The sequence below is a fragment of the Acanthisitta chloris genome, unplaced genomic scaffold (assembly GCF_000695815.1).
Source record: "Acanthisitta chloris isolate BGI_N310 unplaced genomic scaffold, ASM69581v1 scaffold6185, whole genome shotgun sequence".
Lineage (NCBI taxonomy): Eukaryota > Metazoa > Chordata > Aves > Passeriformes > Acanthisittidae > Acanthisitta > Acanthisitta chloris.
Window position 1 is genome coordinate 43,090 of NW_008674189.1, and position 27,250 is coordinate 70,339.

Below are 27,250 nucleotides of genomic sequence, written 5' to 3' on the forward strand. Positions count from 1 at the left end.
CTCCGGAATTGACATTTTATTGCACATGTGAAATTTTTTTTTACTGAAGCAGTGGAAATTTAGACACCCTCATGACTTGGCTTTACTTCTGGCTTAATACATTTAATGTGCTATATAAGGTTTACACGGTTATGATACTTATGGCATTTGTTGGAATATGGAGTTGTTCTTTAGCTGCTGTTCCAAAACAGGGGAAGAGGTGTCCCCTTGTCCTCGGGTTCCTTTCTGCAGACAAGAATTCATCACTGATTTCTAGGTGTTGCATGATCCATAGAGCTCTAGTGCTCTTCAGAACCTTTGCTGGCTTGCCTTCAATTTCCAGTGAACAGAAATGGCAATGTCAAAAGTGATGTGAACTCTCCTTAAATTCATCAAGTCATTAACTGCTAAATTAATTTTTCTGCCATATTGTCACCTAACTGCACTGTCACTTGTGTGCTCAGGATGCCTGATGAATTGTATTAATTCATGTTTGCCCTAAATACATCAAAGAGTCTTCCTAACACTCAGGTTTTTTTTGTTTTCGATCTGAAGAAAATTACACTAGTGAACTGAGACATGTGATATATAAATATCACCAAGAATTCACATTGGAAGTGGAAGGAGAAAGGAAAAGGGACTATTCCTAAATGAGACCTGTCATACCAAACTCTTGTTTGGTACATAAATGAAGAAAATGTCCTGGTGTACTTGTTTGAAACTCTAATATACAAGGGCCAGTGTGGAATACTGTCACTTTGATTTCTTTTGATTGCTATATGAAATTTATGTATAAATAATAAATACTTTCACATACTTTCTATTTAGACCTACTAGTCTAAATTTTATGGGTAAGATTGATGTCCTAGTAAAACGCAATGGATATGTTTGTATTCCATAGTAGAAAGGTAATATTTTTCATTCTGAGCCAACCACTGGAGATTTAACACATGCTTTTTTATTTATATAAGAGTTAGCTTTTACATTTCATGCTCCTCAAACTGTGGCATGAAACTTGGTTTATGATAAATCTACAAGTAAAGTTAAATTTTACTAAACCGATCAAATGTCAAGAATGCAAAAATTATGCCAACTTACTTGAAAAGCATGGCTTTGCATACAGATTTTGAAAGTGGAATCTGAATGCCTAATACCTTTTCCGTATGAAAGTGCTGCTTTCTGCAATATCAGTTTATGCTGTGTACATTTAAATCTGTCTGCTGTTCTGATCTGTTTGTGGTTTTAAAATATTCAGTTATTCTCTTTGCACTCCTTTGTTGCTCTGTGACTATCTGCCCCTTTGTATTTCTGTAATGCCTCTTGTGCACTGCATGTTTGATGTAGATACTGTGTAAATGGATGAGAATGATGATTTGGCAGATCTTATGTTTTACATCTAGCCGTTTCTGAAGGTAAGTAATTTCCTGGTGATCCATGTCAGTCTTGCCTGCTGAAGGTGATGCTCTTAAAAATAGAGTTCATATTTGTAATAGGAGCTGTGTAAATTAGTAGAGACAATGTGTGTGTGGAATCTGCATGTGGTAAATATTGTAATTTCTGCATGGAATCTGACTATGGAGGTTTTTCCTAAATATTCTCTTGAATAACAAGGATGGAGAGAATTCATAGGCTTGAATTAATTCAGCTTTTTCAAAATGCTGTAGTTTTTACTCTGTATTAGGCACTAGAAGTATTCACATTAGTCTAAAAGTGAATTCTCAATTGAAAAGCAATTTCAGTTTGCAGGACTTGACAGGAAAAGTCATTCTAGAAAAAAGTTCAGGTCAGGCTTTAGAAATAGCTCCAGGTCTAGTTCAGGCTGTAGTTCCATGTCAGAAATTAGAGCCAGATTTAGATAATACACCAGAAACTGGTTTTAGCTCCAGTAGTGACCTGTAAAAATTGGCCTAGAGCCAAATCTAGTGATGCTCTCAAAAAGATAGGCTCTAGATTTAGCTCTAGAAAGGCACTGAGAGATGAGCAGTTCTAGTAAAGGTCTCTGTAAGGAGCTTTGGAAAGCACTATGGGAAAGGATTCCAGAACACACTCTAAATCAGTCTCCAAGAAATATCTGGGCAGTTAAACCTAGGTCCAGCTCTGGAAAAGACCTCAAGAGATGGACATAGTTCCACTTTGGGAAAGGGCACTGAAATTGGCATAAGATCTATATTTTGAAAGTGCTCTAGAAATGGCTCTAGACCCAACTGTGAGTGTGGCTCTGGGGAAGGACTGTAGTGATGGCTCTTGGTCCAGCTTCAGCAGAGGGCTCTGAAGAAGGCTGTAGCTCTGGCCTGAGAGCAGAGTTGATAAACAATTCATCCCTAAGCTGATTAGAAAAATTGACTCTAGATCCAGCTCCAGAAATGCATCTGAAAATGTGTTTGGAAGTGTGGTTCAAAACCTGTGCCTGTTGAAAATTTCTTTCAGCACAGTGAATTTCTTAGGAATCTATCTGGACACCTGGAACTGACAACTGATCTTTAACAATTCTTTCAATATTTTGAAATACAGAGCAGAATGCTTGCTGCTCTGGAAAGTTGCAGTGGATGTATTTTCATTATCTTGGGCTGGTGTGCATTTTGCTGATTCACATTATAGATTAAAAGCTGTATGTGCTCTGAATAATTTTTTAGCTCCTAGAAATTGCAGGGTGATCATGATATAGTCACACTCTATTTCAATTGCTTTGTCTCTTGTGTCAGTATCATGGAGTAGGGTCAGTCTACCTGTAAGAGACACCAGAGCACCATTTCTTCCTTTGTACATATTCCTCTGGTTCTGATGTAAGGACTAGGCATTGCATCTTTGAGGCAATTTCAGACTTGATGAAGTGGCACTTAAATAGTGGCTGAGGGGCTGCCCAGCAATTCTAGCTCTGTGAAGGTTGGTGGACTGCTTCAGAAGTCTGCTTCTGCTTGTAGCTTTGGTTACAGGCAACGTGTGTAACAGGCAGAAACTGGACCTGTATTCTCTGAAGGCATGAAATACTGGGCATAGAAACTGGGAGCTGAGGACAGGGCCTCTTCCAAATATTCCAAGCTTAAATACCAGAGTTTGTCATGGCTATTGGTGCAAGAGACAGTGAGCTGAAATTGAAAGTTAAGTTAGAGGTTATAAGGTTATTAGAAAGTTAACAAAGATATACCTTAACAAACAAAGGGAGTTGAGAGATACTCATCCATGCCAAAAGTACCTTTAAAAGTCTATAAAATGTTAAAATAAATATTCCAGTAATTCAACATGCATTAAACTGTTTTGCTATGAACAGGGGAAATAATAAATTATAAAACTTCATAACTTATTTATCAAGAGGCATGGCTTTTAATGATGCATGATAATCTATTCCTGAAGATAGTCCTTATCATTAGGGGATGGTTTCTGCTGATGGCATTTTCTGCTCAAGGCATTAGTATTTCTTTGGGTAGCCATGGGAACAAATAAGACCTTTCAAGCACACTTTAATAAATCTTTAAGTTGAATTTATTGTCTTGAAAAAGGACACCAAAACATGAGCTTTGCCATGCCCTTATATCCTCCTACATGTAGTCTTACAGGTTACTTAAGAGAATGTTAATTTTTTCAGTTTCTTTTCCCCAGTAATATTTGCAGCAAATGTACATAATGATTCTAAAAGCTGAGGGTACATACTCATCCATGCTAATCTCACAGCAATATCTGTCAATTAATGTCATGTAAAATATGTTGGCACAGATAAGCTTATACACCTAAGAATTGTTTTCTACAGTATATATGGAAAAAATCATAACAAAAGACATTTGAATAATGGTGCACCAAATAGAAAATGGCAGTGAACTGTCATCCATAGCCTTTCAGCAAAAGGGAAATGAACTGGTTTTGACAGTGTTTTTTCACAGCAGTGGAAAGGCCTAGTGGAAAAAATAAAAATTGTTGCTGAAAATTTAGCTCCTTCCCATAGATAAACAGAATGTGCATTCAAAACAAGGAGAGGAACTTCAGCTATAGATCTCAGCAAGTTATGAGCTGAAGCAGACTCTTCTGACTGGTGTAATTCAACAACAAACTAGGAAATATTATGCTTGATTGATCAATTGAATATACTGCCAATATGTAAGCAGCAAATACTTTCAGCTGCATACAGCAGTAATTAACTGACTGCTTTAGACAGAATCCACTAATGTGAGGGGGAGTAGTTCCATATTCTTGAGTAAGAACTTGGAGGGAACCAATTTTATTTCAGTCCTATCCCACCAAGGCTTCTTAGGGATTAGTCCTGCGAGATACTTGCTGATGAGTTCCTGGCAGGTACAAACCACATCAGTTTCAGCAACTGTGCTGATAGGGCACATCCCAGGCTGAGGTGATGGTAGAGTATGGTCCTGTGCTCTGTACTGCTCCTTCTTCTTCTAGTAACTTCAGTGTGTCTTGAGCCTTGGCTCATAACAGAAGGAACACATCTGAATATGCAGATCTAGTAACAGTCTGCAACATTAGGTCTGTTTTGTAGCTCTGTGAAATGGTTCCCTATCTTGCTGTTCCCACAGATGATTGTGTAGTATTCATGGGCACAGTAAGGCTATACAGACAGACCCTCTGCTACACGGAGGTGGTGCTGGAGCTGCTCAATGTGCATTTTGTTAATTGCTAATGAATTACATAGAAATAATTGTGTGTAGCTAATACCAGTTTGCACTTTCCCCATCAATGCTCCTTGCTCAGGGAAAATTCCTGCCAGGATTTTTTGTGCTGCAGAAATAATTCTAGTGTTCAGCCTATGAGGTTTTTTTTTTTTTTTTCTAAAAGGAGTAACAATGATGGATACCAATCTGCTGTCATTAAAGATGTGATGTTACTTAACCTTTTTTGTGTCTCCCCACATCTGTTGCACTTTACACCCAGCTGTGAGCTGTTGTCCATGCTTAGCTGTACAGTTTAAGCAGTTTTAGTCCTCTGATTTGCTGCTGCTAATTTGTTGGTTGGTATGGTTACCACTGTGTGAAACCTCTCCTGCAAATCTGGTGGCCAACACTGTACTCCTGTGAGTACATTTTTGTTATTATGTGACTGTTCACTGTGAATAAATGAGAGTCTGGGATGCCTGGGTGACAGCTCTACATATAGCATTAACATAACACTTTCCACATACCAGACCCTCTGTGCAGGGAGTTCCATACTGCAGGATATTAATTCTCTCTGTCACTGCATTTACAGTGACACAAAAGGGCAGTAATGTGGCTAACAAAGAATTTGTGTCCTGGTTTATGCTTAAACATTGAAAGCAGCTGTTTGTTTCCCATCATCAATACCTGGTGATGCACAGGAGGTACAGCAACACTCATAGTGCTGCACAGGCCCCTTACAAAATGTGTCTGGCCTTTAGCATGGGGAGACTTTCAGCTGAGAGGAGACAGGTATAGGTGTCTCCTTAGTTTATGTCTGTGAATTACAGAGAGAAGGGAGAGCATACCAAATAATCATGTTTAAATAAATTGTTGTCCTAGGATTTTTGGTTAATATGACCCTGCCTGAAATTTAAGGTGTGAGAACCAGAGAGCTGTAATTGTGTCCCAGTAGATTCTCCTTACTGCCACTTCCACCCTGCTGCATCGAGCCATTTCCAACTGATGCATACCAGCAGAAGTTGTTACACTCTGTTGAAGAAAGAAAAATTTGGCATGAGTGCCCCAGACTATTGAAGCATGAACTCAAGCCCTGCATTTTATATGCTTCTGCCTCAACAACCATTGATGGTGATGGTATTGTGCATAAACAGAGAAATGAGATCATCTTTCTGCAAGGAGACAAGAAATTTTTGGGCAATAGAAATAAAACCTGCATTTTATATAGTAGGTTGGTTATCACTAAAAGTAAATGAGATTATATAAATGAATCTCCATAAAACACTCTTATTTTGCAAATGATGTCTCTATTTTGCTGCAGATGCAGCCCTTCCTGCCCAGTATAAACTTTCAAATGTCAGATCCAGGTCATTTTATCAAACCAGAGCAAAATACGTATTTTGAAGTTAGCTCTTAGCACAGGCATTCGTGAAACCAAATATTTACAGAGCTTAAGTCCACTTACTGCAATTAATGTGCAATTTCCTGAGCCTGTCAACTTCATAGGCTGCTGGCCTGATTGCTGGGTTGATGACAGTCGGGGAGGCCAGTTCAGGCCATCAGTCTAACCATGTCAGTACTTTTGCTGCCTACATAGCCAAAAGGGTTTTCATTCTGCCTTGGACCCAGCCTATATACTCCACAGCCATGAAATGCTGCAGAGCAGCTGTCTTATTCCTCCTTCCAGGAGATCAGCCAATATCTTTATCTAAATATTCAAATACCTTTTTGTCTAAATATGTTTGTCAGAAGCTTTAAAGAGCCTACATCTCTCCCTCTTCTCACCCCCATCATCTTTTTCAAATAACTTATTTCTTGGGGAAAAATGCCACTTTTATTTTGCTAACAGAAAACTCACTACTTTCCAATTCCATTTAATCCCACCTTCTTATTCATGATAGTTCACTGAAAGGAGTATGTACATATGTGTGTTTGAGGGATGTCACTTCATTGTGGCTGTGACAAAAAAAAAAAAAGATAGAGTGAGTGTCTTCCTTCCCCTATAGAAAATGCAGTTTTTTCAGGTGTTATACTTCCTTACAAACAGTAAGGTTTAAAAACTAAATTTTTTAATATCATGGAAACAACCACCTTGCATCTCCCCCTACTGATAAATTGTAGTGGCATTTAACAAGGCAATGTCTGATTTTTGTGCTGTATTAAAAGGAAAGGTCATAGTTAGCTGTGTATATAAAAAACTGTGTTTAAGTCTCTGCATGCAGCCATTTTTATGTAAAGTTAGAGCTAAAAGGTGCTTCAGCCATGGGTGAAGTGCTGTTCAAAGTTATCAGCCTTGCCAACTGATTAATTTAAAAATAATTTCACTTCAACTCCATGTAATAACAGCAGCTTTCATTTTCCTTTACACACACACATCACATGTCCTTCACCTTAATGAAAAACACCTGAAGGACTTAACTGAAAAGACATGAACACTTAGTAAAAGCTAGCAAGGCTTGTTACTCCTGATTTCATACTATGCCATGAGAGCTCTTTTCAGACACTGCCTGTGGAAGGAGTGCTGTGAGTTTGTTGCCTCAATCAGGTGTAAAGAGCAGTCTCTAATGCTCGCACTGGGGGAAGCCTGAACCTACCATTCCATAAACCAAACAGTTTCTTATAGGCTTGTGGAATTATTATTTATTTTTTTAAAGCAGTTGTCCTTCAGAGAGAACTTTAGAGCTCGCTCTCTCTTTCACAAGCAGCTTCTTGATGAGATGGCCTTTTGAAGGACCTCGTCCTTGGATGCTAGGTGAAGGGTAGTGAATGCAGAGCAAGCACAGGCATTCTCCAGCTTCATTACAATGCCATCAGATGGAACAGGATGATCTCCATGTGCCAAACTGAAACGTTATTGAATTAAGTCCTCAGCTGTCAAAGGTGTAGTGCCTGCCTCTTGGCTTTTGCAACAGAAAACTGTGTTGCTTCTACAGCATAACAGCTTTTTAAAAAAGCAAAATCTGTATGATTTCATGTAAAGGGTTAAACTCTTAAATTTGCTGATGTCTTCTAAACAGTAAATTTCTGCTCTGACATGTTAGAAGACTAAAGAAAATAATAAAAATAAATTAAAATCCCCCTGGGGAGATTGTCTTTGCTATTCCAAATAAATAATGTATGCCACCAAACTGAAATACTATATTGAAAAATTGAGACTTTCTGTTGGTTTGCTATATTTTCTTAGGGAAATATCATGTGGATCATTGTTTCACCTTCTTAAAATATTTTGCAGTCTTACGCTAATTTTCTAATATTTTCCACTTGAAAAAAGACACTATTGAGTGCTTTAATACATTTCCCCTTAAGAGTGTATTTATTAGGGAATATTTTCAAGTGAAATTTCCCACTAATAAAAGGAGTTGGAAATTCTTAGTAAATGAAATTGTTGTAGCCATTTAAGTTCAATTGTAGCCCTGTCATAAGATTAACATGAATGTGTGCTGATAGCGCAGGGGGAAGGGCTTCAAACTGAAGTTTGGGCAGGTTTAGATGAGATGGTAGGAAGCAATTCTCCCCTGTGAGGGTGCTGAGGCACTGGCACAGGTTGCCCAGAGAAGCTGTAGCTGCATACTCCCTGGAAGTGTTCAAGGCCAAGTTGGAAGGAGCTCTGAGCACCCTGGTCTTGTGGAAGGTGTCCCTGCCCGTGGCAGGGGGGTTGGAAGTAGATGATCCTTCCAACCCAAACTATTCTGTGATTAGCATATTAGTCAGAACAAGCCTGAGTTTCAATACTGAATTGAGGTGTAGTTACAATACAGTTCAAAAGACACTTGCCTAGCCCTAATTCTGTGTATTGATACTTGGAAAAATTGGAATGCATTTGATCCTTCTACTGAAGGGAGTTATGCATTTGGAGTCATTGATCACATCAAATATTGTAATAATATTGGCATATAGGATACTGTGGTGGAAGAATATACTTGATAATTGTCTTGAGCCACATGTCATTTAGGGAATCATGAATTTATAGGATAATTCAGGTTGGAAGACTCCTCAGTAGGCCACTTTATCCAATCTCCTTCTCAAAGAGCATGACTTCATTATTTTAATTATCATTCCATGATAATTCATGGTTTGATTCAAATTACAAACTAAACTAGACAGACAGTCCAAGACATTGTCTTGAGATTGGGGCAATGAGATAGAGGATTGAGTTTATATAAAAGGTTGCATTTCTCACCTGTGAGAACAGGACATCTAAGTTCTGTTACAGGGGAAAAAAAAGGGGCGAAACATCAAGATCTCAGACAGCACAGGTCTGTGCATGGTGTAGTTAAGAGAGAGCCTAATAGTAAAATTCTAAAATGTGCAATGTTTGGACATTGCCAGTGAACTGTGACTGGAAGAGGAAGGATATTAGAACTGGTTGCCAGAATTTCTTTTTTGCTGAAACTAATCCTCAGCTCTCCAAAATGACTTTGCTACTACAAGTCAGTTTCTATTCATAGTCATTTGATAGAAGTGATTTTAAAATCTGTATAGAAGAACACTTAACTGAATGGGGAAGAGAGGGGGACCAGACTCTTCCCTTATGGGAAGTGTCAAGAATACTGTGTAATTTTCAGTTAAATCATAAAAGCTCTCAGAGTTGTGATGTAACGTGGTAGGGATTTGCCATGACTTCTTTGCACCACTACCTTGTTTTCAAAGCAGCTCTTGAGTCAGTGTATTTATTAAGTTCATTTTCTATGTCACTGTGTTACTCTGCTATGTCAGGACCTAGATCAAAATGCCTGGGAGTTTGTCAATCAGTGTTTTTTTCTGCTTTATCTAAATTTGATAGAGAATTTTCCAAAGAAAGAGAAAAAGCCAAGGCCCGAGGGGACTTTCAGAAGCTACGTGAAAAACAGCAGCTTGAAGAAGATCTGAAGGGCTATTTAGATTGGATTACACAGGCAGAAGACATTGACCCTGAGAACGAGGAAGAGGCTGATGAAGAAGGCAAGAGGAACAGTACGTATTCTTTACTCTCTACTACTTCTGTGGGGACAGTTTGACCGTTTCTGAGGGCATATGCTGGGGTGAATGCAGCGTGTCCAGCGGCACTTTCTCATTTCCAGTTTGCAAAAATGTTGGTTAGCAGAGCAATTCTGTCCATTAATATAGTGATGCTGTGTCCTGGAAGATAGTTTGGAATCTTGCAACAAAATTCTGCTCTGAGATATCCATGTATAAATCACTGTCTGCATTCAGTCACTACTGAGACTGATAAATGTGTGTTCTGTTAAAAGTTAGGGCATGAAAGTTGTGTCACCAATCCTTAGTCAAGAAGAGTATGTGTTTGCCTGTAGGTGCATGCAATACACAGTCAATAAATAACTTTGTGCTAACAGTAAGGATTTTTTGGAGTGTTGAAGTGTGGAAATGGCATCCTGGATCTTTCTAATGATCAAGAAAGCTATATAAAATCTTATTTACTAGGTGTTTTAACTGAGTGTGAAATAAATGGAGTCTTGTGGGATTTGTCTTTTGACTCTAAGAAATGCCACTTCCATGTGATGTATTTATTTTACAGTAGTGTATAATGTGTTATAGGATAGGTAATTTATGCTGTAGTGAACCAGGAACAAGTCAGTTTCATGATACTTCAACAACTATAAGAGTTGTAATTGTTTTCTATGTATCAGAAAATTGTAGTAACAGCAGTATTTTAATGTCAGGATTCAGTAGAAGTTATTTTAGCCTCTTTGCCACATTTGCATAGTACTGGTTAAAATTTTCATGAGAAGTTTTAAAGCTGCACATAAATAAGAACACAGATTCAGGATGTGGTTTATTATTTAATACTAAACCTAAGATTAAAGTCCAAATTTAAATGTATATACTACTGCTAAATAGCACCTGTTATTAATGTCATACTCTGGAAAGTCATAGTATTTATTCTTGTAGATACTATTGAGTATTTTTAAGGAAATACATCTATGAGTGGTTTGTCAAAGAGAATTCAGAATAATTTTTTTCTGTGTTGAAATAATATATCATTACCCTTATTTTTCTTCTAGTGCTGCAAACTTATTGTAAACTGTTCTTTTAAACCATAGTACTATTCAGATGTAGTAAAAAAATGAAAATTATGTGGTTTGATATTGCGGTATCTGTTTTTAAACTTATCTTTGTATTTCATGTAGTTAAATATGCCAAAATCTTTGTTTCTAAGTTTCAGAGTTCTATTAGTTCAAAATAAAAGCAGGTTATGGACCTGTGTTACTGACTGGAAGGAAACAATAATTTTATGAGAGGCTGGAGGGCAACTTGTGGCTTGATGTTGATGTTACCATCACCTGGAAAACAACAGTTTATTTCTGTATGAAAATCTGTGCACAAATAGTTATTTTTATCTAGAACAGAGCACAAGAGCCAGAGTTCACTCTACTTAGTTATTGCTACTAATGTTGTGTAGAAGGAATACATAAACTGTGGGTTTGAGTATCAATATAAAATCCTAAGATCGAAAAGTAAAAGATGGCACATTTTGTGGAGTAAATACACTTTGTACAAGGCTGCAGTGCAGGATTGTAGATTCAAATAGATGCTGAATTTGTATAGTGTTGGACCACCATGCTGTCAGTTGTGGTGCCAGTGGACTTGGTTTACAGGTGAAATCCCAGGAACTTTTTGCATCCTGTTCAAATTAGGTGTTTGTTAATAGCCTGCAAAAAACCTCATTTGCTCTAGTATTCCTTAAACAGCCTCTAGGTCATACAGATAAAAAATACTTGTTTGCATAGCTGTTGAGTTTGAAAGAGATTTTAAGTTTAACTGTTAACTTAAGCATAATTTTAGGGTAAGTTAAGGGTTGTAGAAGATATGCAGAGTAAAAATAGAAGGAAAGTAATTAAAAGAACTTAGAGAAATGCCGAGAATTTAATTTCAGGTGTTCATATGTGTTTTGAGTGGGAATTTCCAATGAATAGGCACTCCTCTGGGTTTGTGCACATGTGCTTAAATACATGGCTTGGAGTTTCATTTTTAATATCAGCTGCAACAGACTGTAAAGGAGGAAGAGTTGCTGAGTTTCTCCAGCTCCTTGCACTCCAGACTTGAGTTGTAAGCTTAGGAAATAAATTTAGTCCAAATATACTGGTGATGTTTTTCTCAAGCTTTCTTTGAAGCATAAGGTAAAGCTGGGTCCCAAGACAGAGCAATAATTTGCAGGCTTCTAGGCAGCTATGTCCCTACTTTGGGCGTCTAAACCTCTGGCTGAGCAAGATTACTGCTAATTTATGGTGAGGGAAGATCACCATAGTGCTCTTAAATAATGTGCAAGAGCTCTGAATTAGGATGCAGAAGACCTCTGTGGCAGGAAAAGGTACAGATTTCAAGGCAGTTCACTCAGTGATTAATAGTTTGTCGCATAATCCTTTAAAATTGTAATTGAGGTTCCTGTAACCCCTCCACCTCCTGCCCCAGCATTTAAAAATTTCTAAGGAGGGAAATCATCAAGTCATTTATTTATGAACCCTATGGATTTTTACACCTCTGTTGCTGATAGTGGGCAGCTATTCTGTGCTGTTGATTAATAGAATATCTTTCAACTCCAAGAATTGTAAATATGCCTTTAGTAGAAGTTGGAAGTCTTTATTATGAACCAATAGCTGGTTACCCTGAAGACAATGAAAAAGCTTCCATTGCCTTCAGAGCATTACGAATTTAGCTCAAGACGCAAAAATCCGTAAGAGGTGAGGGATTTAGCTCTGATTAGTTATGCCGCCGGTGATTTCCGTTTGTTTTGCCTAACCTTGCCTGTGTTGTGTATACGGACACGTTTTTATTTTTTGCGTTGTGACTGCTGCCACCTCCCGTGTCACTGCTGGGATTACATGTGCTTACCCCAGGGGTTACACTGGCTGACTTAATGGAAGACAAGAAGAAAAGCAGACTTAGCTGCTTTGGCCGTTCTTCCAATAAACATGGTAAAACGTGTTCTGGTTTGCAGTTGAACTTTCTTTTGTGCCAATACTGCATTGGATGTGTTAGCTTTCGGGAGCACATATTGTATGCATTTCCTATAGCAAAGGTGTATACATCTGGAGCATGGAACCCCCTGTGCATGCAGTCCTGCTGGTTGAAGTGCATGTTTGAAATAGAGGTGCTGCAGTGCTTTACCTCCCTCAAGCAGAATGTTTAATCCACTCAGGTTTCCACTGAAGTGTCTTTGTCTGTGACTTGCTTATTGAAGCCTAGGTTTTCTTTTTCAGAAGTCAGGTAAACCAGATAAAAATGTATTTTAAATTTAGAAGTGAAGAAATTAAAGTGTTTTACAAGCTTTATAGTGGATCACAGTGTAAGCTTAGAACAGTATGATGATAGTATCTGCTATTTATTTTTAATACATATGATGTAGAATCTTAAAACATAACAAGCTTGTCCTGTATCTTCTTTTGCTTTTGATGGTTTTGTTTCTGTACTTTGTTTTATTCAATTTTTCTCCACCCACCTTGGAGATGGACAGAGGGTTTAGCCTATGATAGTTGTTTTCAAATCTACACTCTTTTAATACTGGCAAACATAGTGTTTTGACATAATCACAATTGCAGTACTTAGGAGATCTAGTTTTAATCCTAGTGTCAACAAAGTTATTCGTTGCTACTGGCTTCCTTGCTGCCCTGGGAATCACTATTGTGGCCCAGGCTGAGGTTGAAAAATCTGATTCAGTTACTTTAGAGAGTCCAGAATGTTAAGTCAGAAATTGCTAGGACCCAATGGACTCATTTAGTACCACTACTGAGTCTGCTTGAAATTATTTGTGCAACTGTTACATACATAATAGCTTACACAACTTTACAGGCTGAAACAGTTTCTCCATAAAAATTGCTAGAAGGTAGTTGCAATTTTTCTTTGGCTATGTATTTCAACACAGCCTTTAAACTAGCAGGTTCAGGTTCTGATGTCTGTCATGAAGCAGCATGGAACTGGCTGAAAACTTGCTGTCATCTGCCTGCAGCGACTGCTGTCTTGCTACTCGTGCCTGACCTTGCTAGTCAAAAGCATCCTCAAGCACATGTGCACTGTCTTGCTTTCATCTGTGTCTTGCAGGGCAGGTATACCTTTTGTGAGCAGGGTTTTTACAAAGTACAAATCAGTGGCCTAAGTCTATTTCTTTCTGTGTTTTTTTAGACTGTTAGGCTGACCTGATTTGCCACTAGTCTACCACTGAATTAGAAAATCCTGCCCTAAATAATTTTCTTTGTATTACCTCTACTTCTATTTCCATTAAAAGTATTCTCAACGTTCATAGTGTCATCCTTCAGGCCATTAAAAGTTCCACATCTGTGGTACAATATTCCCAACATTCCTAGTGTCATCCTTCAGGCTACTAGTGGTTGGTTCAGTGATGCTTCTGTAATGAAGACTAATTATTTGGTCCCCTTCCACTGCTGTGCAGCCATTCAACCTTATATTGTGTTTCCATAGGCTGCCTATAAAAAGAGGGAGCCTGTAAGAATTGTTGTTGATAGTGTCAACATTAAATCTGCACTATGAAAACAGATACCTCGCCATACAACCATGTAGAACATGTTCCAAGCAGTCCCTCCTTATACTGAATTTAGCCTGAGGAGCTTCACAGTCAGGATAGATAGTACCACTTCTGCCTGATGTGTTTTCTGGGCATACAGCAGATTTAGGAAAATCTGAGATGAATTTGCAATGATAATGTTGCCTCTTTGGGGATTCTTTTTTTAATTCTATTTTCCTATTTGCCAACCTCCAAGATTTGGTGTAAAGGATTCAGAAAATCTATGCACTGATTTGAGAAAGAATGAGAACTTTAGAGCTCATGGATTTGATTGGCTGCTACTAGCAGACAGAAGATGACCTTTTTGCAAGGTTGATGTAAAATTTTGTGAGTGTAGTACCTTTCAAAATACCTGTAAGATTCTCTGCAGTGGCCATTACTGAGTAGCTGACTAGCTGTGCAGATCACTCCACTTCTGCAGCACTTTTGCCTCAGCATGTGTAACTAGAAAGCTGCCCTGGGTGCATCAGTGTGGAAATGAGATCACCCTGTGGAGCAAAAATGCTCAGCTGAAGTTGAAACAGGTTAAAATACTAATTATATACATTCTAGAGGAAAACATTTCTAACAATAGTACTTGCCACCACAGTTCAGTAATTCAGATTGTGATTTAGCTTGCTGCTGGATTCTACGGTGACACTAAATTGTCATATTGCAGGATTATGGAATTTATTGCTTCTAACCCCAGCTGGCTAGGACACATCACTGCTGATGGACACTGGCTGTTCTTTGCTATGCATTGGTTACATTATGTCCTGGAGTGGGGTTTGAAATCCCTGCTCCTAAGTCTGAAAACTGTTTAGAGTAAATAGTGAATATAATAGATTGTTTTTCTCATTTTGTATTCTTATACACAGAAATAAAATGTAGTACTTGGTATATTTGACCTATTTACTGTATACTCAGGGAAGAATTAAGCTGCATGCTGTATGAGTTGCTTATATTGCCTAATGCAAGCATTTTTCTTTTTTTTGGAACCAGTTACCTTAATTGAAGATGTTATTAGATCCAGAAATCTAAGTAATCTTTGCAGAAGAAAGCCAGTAAAATAAGGGCAAAAGGTGAATAGAGAAAACTTGGTTCCTTCCTTTGAATACGGGAGTGCCAGTTTAAAGATCTGAAAACTGGCCATGCTGACATCAGGAGGTGTTTCAAAAGTTCATTCTGTGTGCTGTATTTTCTCATGAACACCTTCTGCCCTTAAGATGCTGTGGTCATGAAATTGAGTCTTTTGCAGACTTGCCAGGTTGCTTGCATTAGCAGAGTGGATGTGGACGTGCAGTGCTGCTGCTGTTTTCTTCTGGCTACAGATCTAATGACTTGCTGGCATTGCTGGAGCTGGACTTCCAAATGATGCCTTTCTCAGTCCTTCTGTCAAGTTTTAATTTTGACATATAAATTATGCTGTAATGACAGCTGAGCTTCTAATGTGATCTCAACTGTCTGTGGTTCTTTTTTTACTCTTCTGTGTTTGTAACATAGCACCTGCAAGTCACTAATAGAGCTAGAGCAATAGCCATGTCAGGGCTGAAACAGAGTAACATCTGACTGTTTTTAATAGTTTTCAGAACTGACATTCACTTCAACAGGGACAAAGACTTTGTTTTTCTTCACACAGTCCTGTTCAAAAAGGGCTGCTATTTCTTACTGTGGACACATCACGTCTGGGTAGGCTTGAATTAAAATTATATTACTTCGCATTTACATGCTAAATAATTATTAGCATGTAAATTAATTTTAAATAATTACAAAATAATATTAAATGTAGTTTCTGTGAAGCTGAGTGACGCTTTTTGCTGAACTGGATTGTAGGTATTGCTTCTAGGGAAGGGAAGGTTTGATTTGGAATACGAGTATGGGACACATTGCACATATGTAAGAATTACAAAAGTGGGCTTAGCTCTGTTTTCCTGTCAGCTCTTAATAACAGTGTATGAAACAAGACGTCTGCACTCATATTTTGCAGTTGTCCATCACAAGGGCTGAAATGTGCATTATTAGGTGACTGTCATGCTGTGTTTCCTTGCAGCATGCAAGTCACCTGGCACAAGGGAACCAGTTCAGTTCTTTATGAGACAGGGAAACACCTTGCATTTCTTGCAAAAGACCCTGGCATTTTAAAATAAAAAGTCTTAGTTCTGAAGACCTGAGACAATGTTTGAAATACTTTTGTGATTTTTATTTCCTTTAACCCTTTGAAATTTTTATAATTAAATTTGGACATCAAAGATTTTTTCTTTACTTTTGAATGAATTTCCTTTTGAACTCTGACTGTAAGCTCTGAAGTTCATTCAGGACTAGTAGTATTCATCTTTTAAGACTGATTTATAAGGGGAAGCATGATATTGGAATTGAGGCACTTGCAGGTGCTAACCAAAGACTTTGCATATATAAAACAATTACAGTAATATTTTAAAAGAATCATCAAAACAGAAGAACCTCGTGAAAGAAGGTTTTGCTGTGCTTACTGCCTGAAGTGCTTTGTTTATTCAAACACCTGCATGGACATTTTGGATCTTTCTTTGTTATGCCACTCGGTTTAACATATATAATGGTGACTTGTATTTATGGGGACAGATTCTCAGCTGTTGCAAATAGTAGCTGAGCATCTACCCTGCATTGATCTGTCAGTCTCACAGCTTGGATGGAATTGATGGGCATGGAAACCAAACCAGCATTTTCTGCTCCTGTGTCTCTTTATGTCAGTGTTAAGGCAATACAGAGGCTGTGCAGAGAACATTTTGTACCAGATTTGTAGACAAATCAGAAAATTCACGGCTTGATTCTTGAGTCTCACTTGCATTGTGAAGTGTGTAATTAAGGCTGCTTTAAGACTCCTTTAGGCTACCAAAATAGCTATCAGAAGTAGGCACTGAGCCCTTCTGCCTTCAATACTCTCAGTGCACAGACATTGGCTTAAACCATTCCCCACAACACAAACAAAATAAACCAAACAAGCAAACATCAAAACAGTGGAAGGTACACCCCCAGAATATCTTTGGAATGCTCTCTTTTTCTTTTGTTCTTGCTGTTCTGGAGTAATTTCGTGCATCTTCCACCTCTCTGAATTTTTCCTACTTTAGGTGATGTTTCTACTGTGCAGACCAGCAACAGTAATTTTACCCTTTTCTTTTTCCTGTGGTTTTCCTTTCATGCTTGCCTTGCAGTCATGAAAGAAGTGTACTGAGAACTTTGGCTGTTTATCATTTCCTAACACCTTTTGACATAAGGTGTCCTCCTTCTTTATTTCAGTTGATTTGAAAATAAATGGTGATTACCCATCTGCAAATGAGTTTTGTTGAAAAAAAATTAGCCACAATTGCTCAGTAATGATCCACTGTATGTACAGTAATTGACTGTATAACAAATGTAATCATCCCCTTTTTTATCAGTAGAAATTCTCATCATACCTTGTAGTACCCATTCTGCCATTCCCAGTGCTCCTTTCTGCTGCTCACACAGTATTTGCAGGCACATTTACTTTCTAGCATCTTTCCTTAATGATTCATAATGTCAGTAAAAGCAGAGTGGTCAGTATGACCAGAGTGTGATAGTTCCTACTTTCAGAAGTTTGATGATATTACTTGGAATTAGCATGCATTTTAACAACACTTTAAACACCTCCAAAGTGCTAACAAACACTGCTTAACATGAAAGGTCACAAAATCCAGCTCAGGTTGATTTCTTTACTAGGGGTAGCATGCTCTTGGTTACAAACCTCCTCAACTTTGTATTCTGTAGTGCATTGTCAATGATTGCATTGAATCATTGAAAAGAAACAAGCTACCATACACTCTGGAGTTCTGTGTGCTTTCTTTGGGGTAAGAGGAGGGCTGATGAAGTGCCTGACTTCATCTACTACTCCTCAGGTCTTCCAAGCTCTCATTAGACCTGTGAAAAGTGGAGGCATTCTTACCATGGAACAGGATATCATAGTGTGTGTGATACCTTGTTTGGTGATGAAACTAAAGCAGTTTGTGTCTCCCCACAGCAAGCATGCCCACCAGTGAAACCGAGTCGGTGAACACAGAGAACGTGAGTGGAGAAGGGGAGACCCCAGCATGCTGTGGAAGTTTATGGTGAGTACACGAATGGTTTTCGAGTACCCACACTCACCATCTCAAAATTTAAAAGAATCATTCTTTCTCCATTGTGTATTTACCCAAAACCACTTTGAAATAGTCAAGCTTTGTACGATACTTACAGGGTTTTTTGCCTTTCAGTAGTTTAATAGTAGAATGATTGTTACAGTGTTAAAGGACTCCTAAAATTCTCAAGTTAGAAGATGGAAAACAATTCAGCTAAATGTAGCTGAGTCATGTTTTCCTGACTCTTTCCTGAAAGCTTTTCAAAAATATAGTTATTGTCCAAAATTATAAGAAAAGAACATAAGTTCCTCTTGACATGTAAAAAAGAAATGTTTTCCGTTAAATTGTGCTTGGCCTGGAGAATGTGTTTTGGGTTTTTTTTAGGCAATAACTGAATGTGTGGGAATATTTCTATATCCCGTGGTGTTCACTATTTGTTTGTGCAGATTCTAGTGACTTCCAAGCAGATTTTACATGTTTGTTCAAGGTTTATTTGCTGAGTTTTAAAGGAGGTTTCCTTTCCTTCACTTAGAAAATTGGTGAAGTTTTCAGAATGTTATTTCAGAAAATAAGTGTCAAACAGTAGAGTTTCAGCATTCATGATGCATTTTGTTAAAAGCTTATTTTATGTATATGTAATTCCAATGCAAAATTCTAAAGAAAGTTAATTTGTGTTAATTATTTTTTCTGCATTCTTAAAAATGTGTTTTCCTTTTCTTCCAGTCAAACCATCTCAAAATCCAAGTTCAGGTCAGTATTTTCTTCTCATAATACCTTCTTTTCCTTGGACTATTCACACATCATGATGATCTCATAAAGTTATTCTTAATTTACTGTACTTTAAATTTTATTGTGTGAAAATGTTTTCCTAACAATTACTAGTGAATATAAAAAGTAAAATATCTATGAACATGCTTGGAAATCAAACTCCCTGATTTGCTTTGCCAATATTTGTGGCTCTTTTTTCACTTACTAGGAGCATTTAAGGATTTGAACTACCATTTTCAAGTGCTGTTGCAGGAGGGAAGTGTTATAAGCAAAATTAAGAATGAATAGTCCAGTACAAAACTAGTAGCCTTCTTTATTTTGTTTTATTTTCCCGTGTTATAGGACATAGATTTAGGAATTAGAAATGGTAATTGCAAACACAGAAGAGATACCCCTTCCCATTTAAAAAGGTTAGGTTACTCCACAAAGGAATAAAAACCAACCAAAAGCTCTGTGATTTCCGGTAAGTAATCAAGTGGGTAACTTACTGAATCATAAAGGGCAAAGATACTCCTGCAGTTGCAGACAACCCACAGGACTTATATTTTTCGCATAAAATTTTCAGTGAAAAAAAGGGTCAGTCAAGAAGATGTGGTAACATCTGGCACCAGCAGTTTTGACAACATCTGGAATAATTTTTTAAACCTGGAAAAACTGATTTCGGTGTTGGATGTAGAGCAAGTTATTCATTGGTATCAGCTGTGTATTCTCCTTAGGTTTGCTCTACTAGCATTACTAGCACTAGTGACCTACCAATACCAACCAGTTGCAAGCAGCTGTGGTGAACTTCTGAATAGTCTGTTTTGAAGAGCTCCTGGGCAACAGTGAACTGGTGCTTTTCTACACTGAGGTTTTTTCATGTGATACGATGATCAAGCTTTATTTTGTTGTTCCTGTGAGCAAACTGCTGACAGCATATAAGGTGCCTCACTCTGAAGACTGTGGCCAGTGGAGGTCTGGTCATTTAGGATCGTAGCATATAACTAACATTTTAGAAGTTTAATCATTAATTATAATAACTTGATCATTTTTATATGCCTTCTACTACAGCAGTTGACCTTAGCTACACCATCTGAATGGACCAGTTATGTCCATGTGGACTTTGAAGTTAACCCTTCATGAGAATTATGAGAGAGGAAACTACTTTTAGCTTAATAAAGAGAAGTGATTCAGTGTGCTAATGGTCTGTAATTTCTCTTGCCATTGCTTCTAGTTACCATAACAATAGAACGATTTGAACAATTCTTTTAGTATTTCATTAGCTGAGAATCCCAAATGAGCATGGTCATTGCTGTGAAGCCTACTTGTGCTAGTTTTAAAGGAAAAACTTGAATATGAAGTGATTGCATGTAATTTCAAATAGCAGGCAGTGCAATAGGCTGCCATTGTACTACATTCCCCAGGTCTGGTCTGTTTGCACAGTGAGGACTCATAGAAGCCTTGCAGAGAAAGTAGAGTAATGCTTACATTCTGAACTATGCCTATTATTGTTTTGAGGAAATAGAGAACTCCAGAATCTCTGTTAAATGGAAACTGCTCTGTCATCTTTCAGAGAGAAAAATTTCTACCCAAAGCTGATGTTTTTAATAGTCCAAGCAGAAAGATGCTATCCCTCTCTACACTCAGTGTTCATAATAAACAAATCAATTTGAAAGCAAACTCATTTGCTAGCCAGCAAGCCACCAAAGTATCTCTAGCTCTCTGGATTCTGCCACTGTCCTAAATGTCTTTTGCATGAGCTCTTTGAGAAGCTGTTTGGTGGCATTAAATATCACAAGTCATATAAGTTCATTCAGATATGTATTGCTGCATGTCTCCACAGAATCTGTGGCAATTGGCAGTGGGATGTTTTTGTCTCTCACTTGGAAGTGCTGCAGGGGTCTGCAGATACTTAAGGTCTTCAATCATGCTTAAACTTTTTAAGCAGAACTTGGCAATGGGATTTTCCTCTTGAACTTTGATGTCATTACTTGTAGTATTGGAGAAAGATCTACCCCTTTTAACTTAATGAATCCCTGTGAGTAGTAGTTTTGGGGCAACAGAGCTCAAAATTACAGTTGTACCATTGTCTTGCAAACAGTTGTGGCTTGTACCATGTTCTAGGTCCCTAAAAACACCTGACAACACATGTTATCAGAGAAAAAGCTCTCTGAAGACCTGCTGGCTCTGTAATGCCACTGAGAACAGAGTATTCTTGTATCTCTGTCAGGATCTGCAGTCCCACAGTTCTCATCCTGTTGCTTCTGGATATTTACCATTTCATGTTTGAAAAATAGAATAGTTTTCAGGTTTTTCGTTGGAATCACTAGATTCTACAAAGCTCACGTTTGCCTGAAATCTAAGAACTCTCAATTCAGCAGTAAAGCCCTAGGTTAGGTGCTCAGCTCAAGGATGTCCTAGCACATTCTAATCCAAATTGAAAATCTTGGTCTAATTGTTGCTCTTTTGGCCAGATCCTTGCTCCACCTTCAAGAATGTTGTTTTGCAATGGCAGTACTGTGTGTTTCAGCACAAAGTAAATGAGGACATGCCTTATCAAAGATACTGTTTTGACTGTAAATGTCTTTGCCTTTGGATCAAAATAGAAAATGCTGTTTATTGCAAGCTAGCCTACGTGCTGTACTGCAAGTTAAAGTAGAAGTTAATCCTGGAAAAATGTTTCTATACAGTCAGATGGGTACTTGGTCAAGAGGTATAGCAATTATCTGCAAGTTTAGTAAATGAAGGTGTGTATTAACCACACATTGTGCTGAGATATATATGGGCCAGTATGATCTGTGCTGCATATTTGTCATCTTCCAGGTGGAACTTGAAATGTTTTGATACTAGAACAACTGGCTTTTCTCTTCACCTGGCAAGGACAGAGCTATCATTAGGGGAAGATTGGGATCTGATGGTTGAAGAGATTTGTGTGTGTTGTCCTCTATGAAGATCCCTCTTTTTAAGCATTCATTTCCTCCTTTATCAGTATGGTTATATGACCACATCAACCTTTGAGTCATGCTGAAAGGCTGGTACTATTCTGTGAATCATGTGACTACAAAAATGCGAAGTGAAAATATAATCTCAGAGGCTTCTATTTTTTCATAATGAGTGAGAGCTCTGGTGCACTTCTTCTGTCTCAGGTTTTACAAAGAAGAGCAGTGGAGTCCAGGGTCTCTGGACAGGTGTTAGCACTCACAGCTACAGAAGAACTCATTGTGGGCATAAACATTTACTCCTCTGTGAGCTTACTGGTGAAAATATGAGGGACAGCAGTTTCGCAGACACAGGAATTACGTGTGTGGTTTGAAACAGAAAGTGCAGTTTAGAAAAGCAGCATGTTCTAATGAAAGGCTGCTGATGGAAATAATCTGAAATGCATGTTCCTACCTCTGTGTAGGTCAGCTAGAAGTACACAAACACACATAAATAGCAACTGTGCAAACTAAATTTCAGTTTCTGTGTGACTGATTGACACTGTGTTCTGTCAGACTCTAAGGCTGGATTTCCTATGTGTGGATTCAGATTTCAGACTGGGACCTAAAGGACCACCTAAATATGAATACCTGAGTGAATGAAAGGGAAATTTGGAATGTGTTTGTAAGAATAATGATTTGCTTATAAATAGTTATGAAGAAAAAGCGTTAAATTATTTAATGAGAAAAAAAGTAGTGAATAATATGGTTTGTTCTAACAAAGTATGTCAACTATGTGTCCTCTGGGATTTTCATATTTATTTGGCTGCTCTATTTTGTGAAATCAGGTCGATAATTTCATGAAAGCAATGTTGTGTTATTGAAAATTTATGAAATTGGAATTTCTCTTCAGAATATAAGGGTATGTTTTGTTCATCCTGAACAAAAAAATTAGGCTATTTTGTTAAAACTAGGAGGGGCAGTTACTAAAAAGTAGAAAACTTTGCAGTAAAAATAGTCTAATTTGTTTTCCTGATTTATGTAGTCACAGGTTTTCCTGAAAAACAGTCTGTCTACTTCAGTCTGCTATTTACTGTTTATTTCTTTGCTTGTACCAATCTAATGAAGAAATTTACTGCTATTTCCCTTTATGAATGTTTGCTTTATTTCTGTAGGCTGTTTAGATATGTTCATGGTATTCATGCATATTCATATGTGCACCAGTTATATATACTTTATCGTCAGTCATTTCACAGACCTTTTTGGGGGAAAGAAGGGCCCATTGGCTCCAGAAAACTCAGAGTTACACTGTTTGAGCCTGTTACAGAATTAGACTGTTTGAGCCTGCTTTTAACTCCCATGGATAGAGATATCCAAACAGTACTATTCTTGTCTCATTGAGTTCAATAGTAGGATGCTCTGTAAGTGGTAAAAAAAAAAGCTCTGTTTAACTTACCCAGGGAGTGAGCCCTGTTGATGATGGCCATGGTCATAGCCCTTCTAGCAGGGGATTGGCAAGATAAGAATGTTCTTGAATACCACGTTGATTTAGATCAGGACAGGATATTTTTCCTTTATATGGTTATACTGCAGAAGCTTGAAACATCTTTGTACTGATATCTGAAACCAGTACTAATTTCCATTAGTACAAGCAGAAATTTAAGGTGCTTAGGGAAAACTCAGTTAATGCTTGAAAACAGTTCCCAGAAGTAAAGCTGGAGAGTCTGAAGTTGTACCCACATTTGTGAATCCAACTCATGTATAGGTAGGGCCTCTACTTGTCCTTTGTTGTCACTCTGATTTATTTCAGAAGCATTTTGCCCACTGACACAATTTCAACACACATCAGTAGAAATCTCTAGGAGCTGCTGACTTGAGATTTCTAGTCTTATAGGGTAGATTTTTCTAAGAGTTGACCTCAACATTCCTGCCCTGTTTAAGCCTGCCAGAACTGTGTCTGTGGTTTAACTCAAAGTCTACATTTTCAGACTAAATTTATTTTGAAGTTGTTTCACTGGCTTTTTGTTGTTGCTATTAGGTGTATGGGGGTCTTGGAAAGACAAATATATCCTGTTATTCAATGAAATGTTAGAAGCAGCTTAATCTAATTATTTTACAGGTAATTAGGCTCTCCAAAGTTACAGTTTACAAAAGGAGTAACAAGCAAGAAGTCCCTAATCTGAAACTGGTAATAATATATACAGCTGTTGAAGTACTGTACACATATTTATGAAGATACACCTGCCCACACATACCTACTTGCACTGTTTTCTACACAGAAGAAACCCTCCTTAAGTTCATTTGTGTTTGCTGTATAATAATACATTTGTTTCTATTTGAACTTTCAGTCGGCGCTGGCGTCGCTGGAACCGATTTAACAGAAGAAAATGTAGAGCTGCAGTAAAATCTGTCACATTTTATTGGCTTGTTATTGTCTTGGTCTTTCTGAACACGTTAACTATCTCATCGGAGCATTACAATCAACCCGACTGGCTGACCCAGATCCAAGGTACAATCAAAAATGATTTGTCCTGGTTTTGACTATGGGTACTTGCATTTTCTCAGTGGTTGCTTTTGTACTTTGCCATTTTGCTGTTGTTTTCTGTCCTGAAAGATACTTAGCCCAGCCAAAGGGAGCTACAAGAAATGACTCAATGTCTGTGATTTTGACAGCTGTAACACAGCTTAGTAGCATACTAGCACAGACCTGACAGTATTAAATTGTAAATGTCTGTACTTTTGTCATAAAACCATGCTTGAAAGGTGAGGAAGGAAACAGTAACTGGCTCAGCAGAACATGTTGTCTGGTTGCTTAAGTTATGGTGTGGACACAAGCTGTGAGTTGAGCAGCCATGAACTGTGTGGAAATAATTTATAGGTGGTAGGAAACTATTTCCTGTGTAACTTTTGCCGCTTAGACATCAACTACAGTCCAACATAAAAAAGCAACACTTCCTTCTCAAGCTGTAAACTAGTATAGAAAGTATAGTAGTAACATGTTAAAATAAAAATGGAATCTATGAGACAATTCAGGATCTTCTGTTTTTAATGTTGTTTTCCAGATATCGCAAATAAAGTTCTTCTGGCTTTATTCACCTGTGAAATGTTAGTAAAGATGTACAGCTTGGGCCTACAGGCTTATTTTGTTTCTCTCTTTAACCGCTTTGATTGCTTCGTTGTTTGTGGTGGCATTGTTGAAACCATTTTGGTGGAGTTGGAAATTATGTCACCCCTTGGAATTTCAGTGTTTCGCTGTGTTCGTCTCCTGCGTATTTTTAAAGTAACAAGGTAAGATTATCTAATACTGCTAAATTCTAAGGATAGCTGAAGAGTGATCAGCAATTCTTTTGTAATACTTCATCATGCACTGCTCTTTTACTGTTTTGTTCGAGGTTTTTTTTGGTGTGTGTTAACACACGCATTTTAATTTATAGGCACTGGGCATCCCTGAGCAACTTGGTAGCATCCTTGTTAAACTCAATGAAGTCCATTGCTTCACTGTTGCTTCTGCTTTTCCTCTTCATCATAATCTTCTCGTTGCTTGGAATGCAGCTGTTTGGAGGCAAATTTAATTTTGACGAAACTCAAACAAAACGGAGCACCTTCGATAATTTTCCACAAGCTCTTTTAACTGTATTCCAGGTAACTTTCTTTCATCCCGTATGAAACATTTGACCTTTGATCAACAAAACTGTTTAGATGATCATGTTGCCTGAAAGTAAAAATCATAAATACTGTTTATTCCGTTTACTTTAGTAGCATTCTGCTCATTAAATTCAGTACTCTGGTAATTCGGCACCATTTGTACCATTTGTTTCATATCTTACTTGATCTATCTATGCAACACAGCTGTCATGTTACTTCACAAAATTAAATCTCCTTTGTCCATCAAATACGTGACTAGAAAAAGAGGCAGAGTGTTATTTTTATTTTTGATCAAATTGTTTTCTTTACCTTCATTATCTATATAAAAGTTCAGCTATTCCAAGGCAGGAAAAAAAAATAGCCATGTAAGTGTGCAGATTTGTATATAGGTTATATCACTTACTATAATATAAAAGCAAGCATTAATTCCTTTAGAGACACCGTTGGGTTTTATTAAAATTACTTGTGAAGAGGTAGGGCCATACTTAGAGTTTACTGATAAGGTGACGAGTCCCTGTTAAAAGTGAAATTGAGTAGACCTACTTGCTGGACCAACAAATGACAAATGAAAGGAGTTGTGGCCACTACTACTTGATTTTCAAGTGATGAATGTTTGCTGGCATTTCTACATATCTGGCATTATTGAAAATCAGGTCTGTTACTTTCACGTGCCAAAATCAATACAATCTGCTTTTTGTTACTTTTCAGTGATATAAATGCGTAGTATAAAATAAAAGCTACTGGAGTTAAACCTAGGCTTTCAGGAGATGCTTGTTCAGATGGAAATTTTAAAACAATGCATGAGAAGAATACAGTATTGCTGTATGCATATAGAAGATTAGCCATATTGTGTATTGTGGTCAGAGGAAATGTGTTTCTTGCACTTTTTGGTGTTGAGTTACTAATAGTCTACTAATATCTGCTTCTCAGATTCTAACAGGTGAAGACTGGAATGCTGTTATGTATGATGGCATAATGGCATATGGTGGTCCATCATCGTCAGGCATGATAGTCTGTATATATTTTATTATCCTCTTCATCTGTGGTAACTGTATCCTTTACACTCACTGGAAACACCTCCAAGTGGGGCTGTGTGCCAGGGACATACGCAGAATCTCTCTAGGTGGGAGTTAAATGGCCAAGGGTATGCAAGTGATTCTGCACGTGCTTAGTCCTTTAAATAGACTTTTCTTTGTATATCTGTTCTGGATGAGAATCAGTGATCTCCAGTCCATCTCCAGCCACCAAAATGGCAAAAACCAGGGAATGTTTTCTTTCTTCCTTCAGTAGGAACGTGGCCTTATTCTACCTGCTCTTTGACATCTGCCCCTCTGAAAATGCTTGAATGTAGTCTGGTCTCTAGGGCAGTAATTTCCCGTTCATCCTTCTGACGCTCAAAATAGCCCTGTTAGTTCTGGCTCATGCTGACAGTGCAGCCTGTGAGCCACTGCATAGTGCAGGGACCACGTGAGAGAAACCTGCACGGAGAGATACTGAGTCAGTTAGGATTAAGTCTGCTGAAGCATTCCCCTTCCCTGCATTCAGTGTACTGGAAATACCTCCTTAGCCCCATGTAGAAACAAACTACTGGCATTCTCAGGAGCTCTTAAAAGGTCAGGAGGTGAGAAAAGGGCAAAAACATTCTATTTTCTGTATGATATGGTATTTGTATCAGTACTTGTAGTTAACTGATACAGACTGAAGTACAGAATTTGATACAGATTGTTGTAGACATGGAAGACATTTCATTATGAAAAT

At 37.8% G+C, this 27,250-nt stretch overlaps 1 protein-coding gene across 1 annotated transcript in view; it reads left to right on the forward strand.

Moving 5' to 3' along the window:
• CACNA1D (calcium channel, voltage-dependent, L type, alpha 1D subunit) overlaps positions 1-27,250 on the forward strand; it is a gene marked incomplete at its 5' end in the record, with an annotated part of 118,408 nt that overhangs the window by 19,420 nt on the left and 71,738 nt on the right. The window contains 8 exon segments of the mRNA XM_009075230.1: positions 9,361-9,530; positions 12,413-12,490; positions 18,086-18,173; positions 18,906-18,932; positions 24,196-24,356; positions 24,910-25,135; positions 25,282-25,489; positions 26,423-26,543. Of these exon segments, the coding sequence (XP_009073478.1) occupies positions 9,361-9,530; positions 12,413-12,490; positions 18,086-18,173; positions 18,906-18,932; positions 24,196-24,356; positions 24,910-25,135; positions 25,282-25,489; positions 26,423-26,543 (1,079 nt within the window).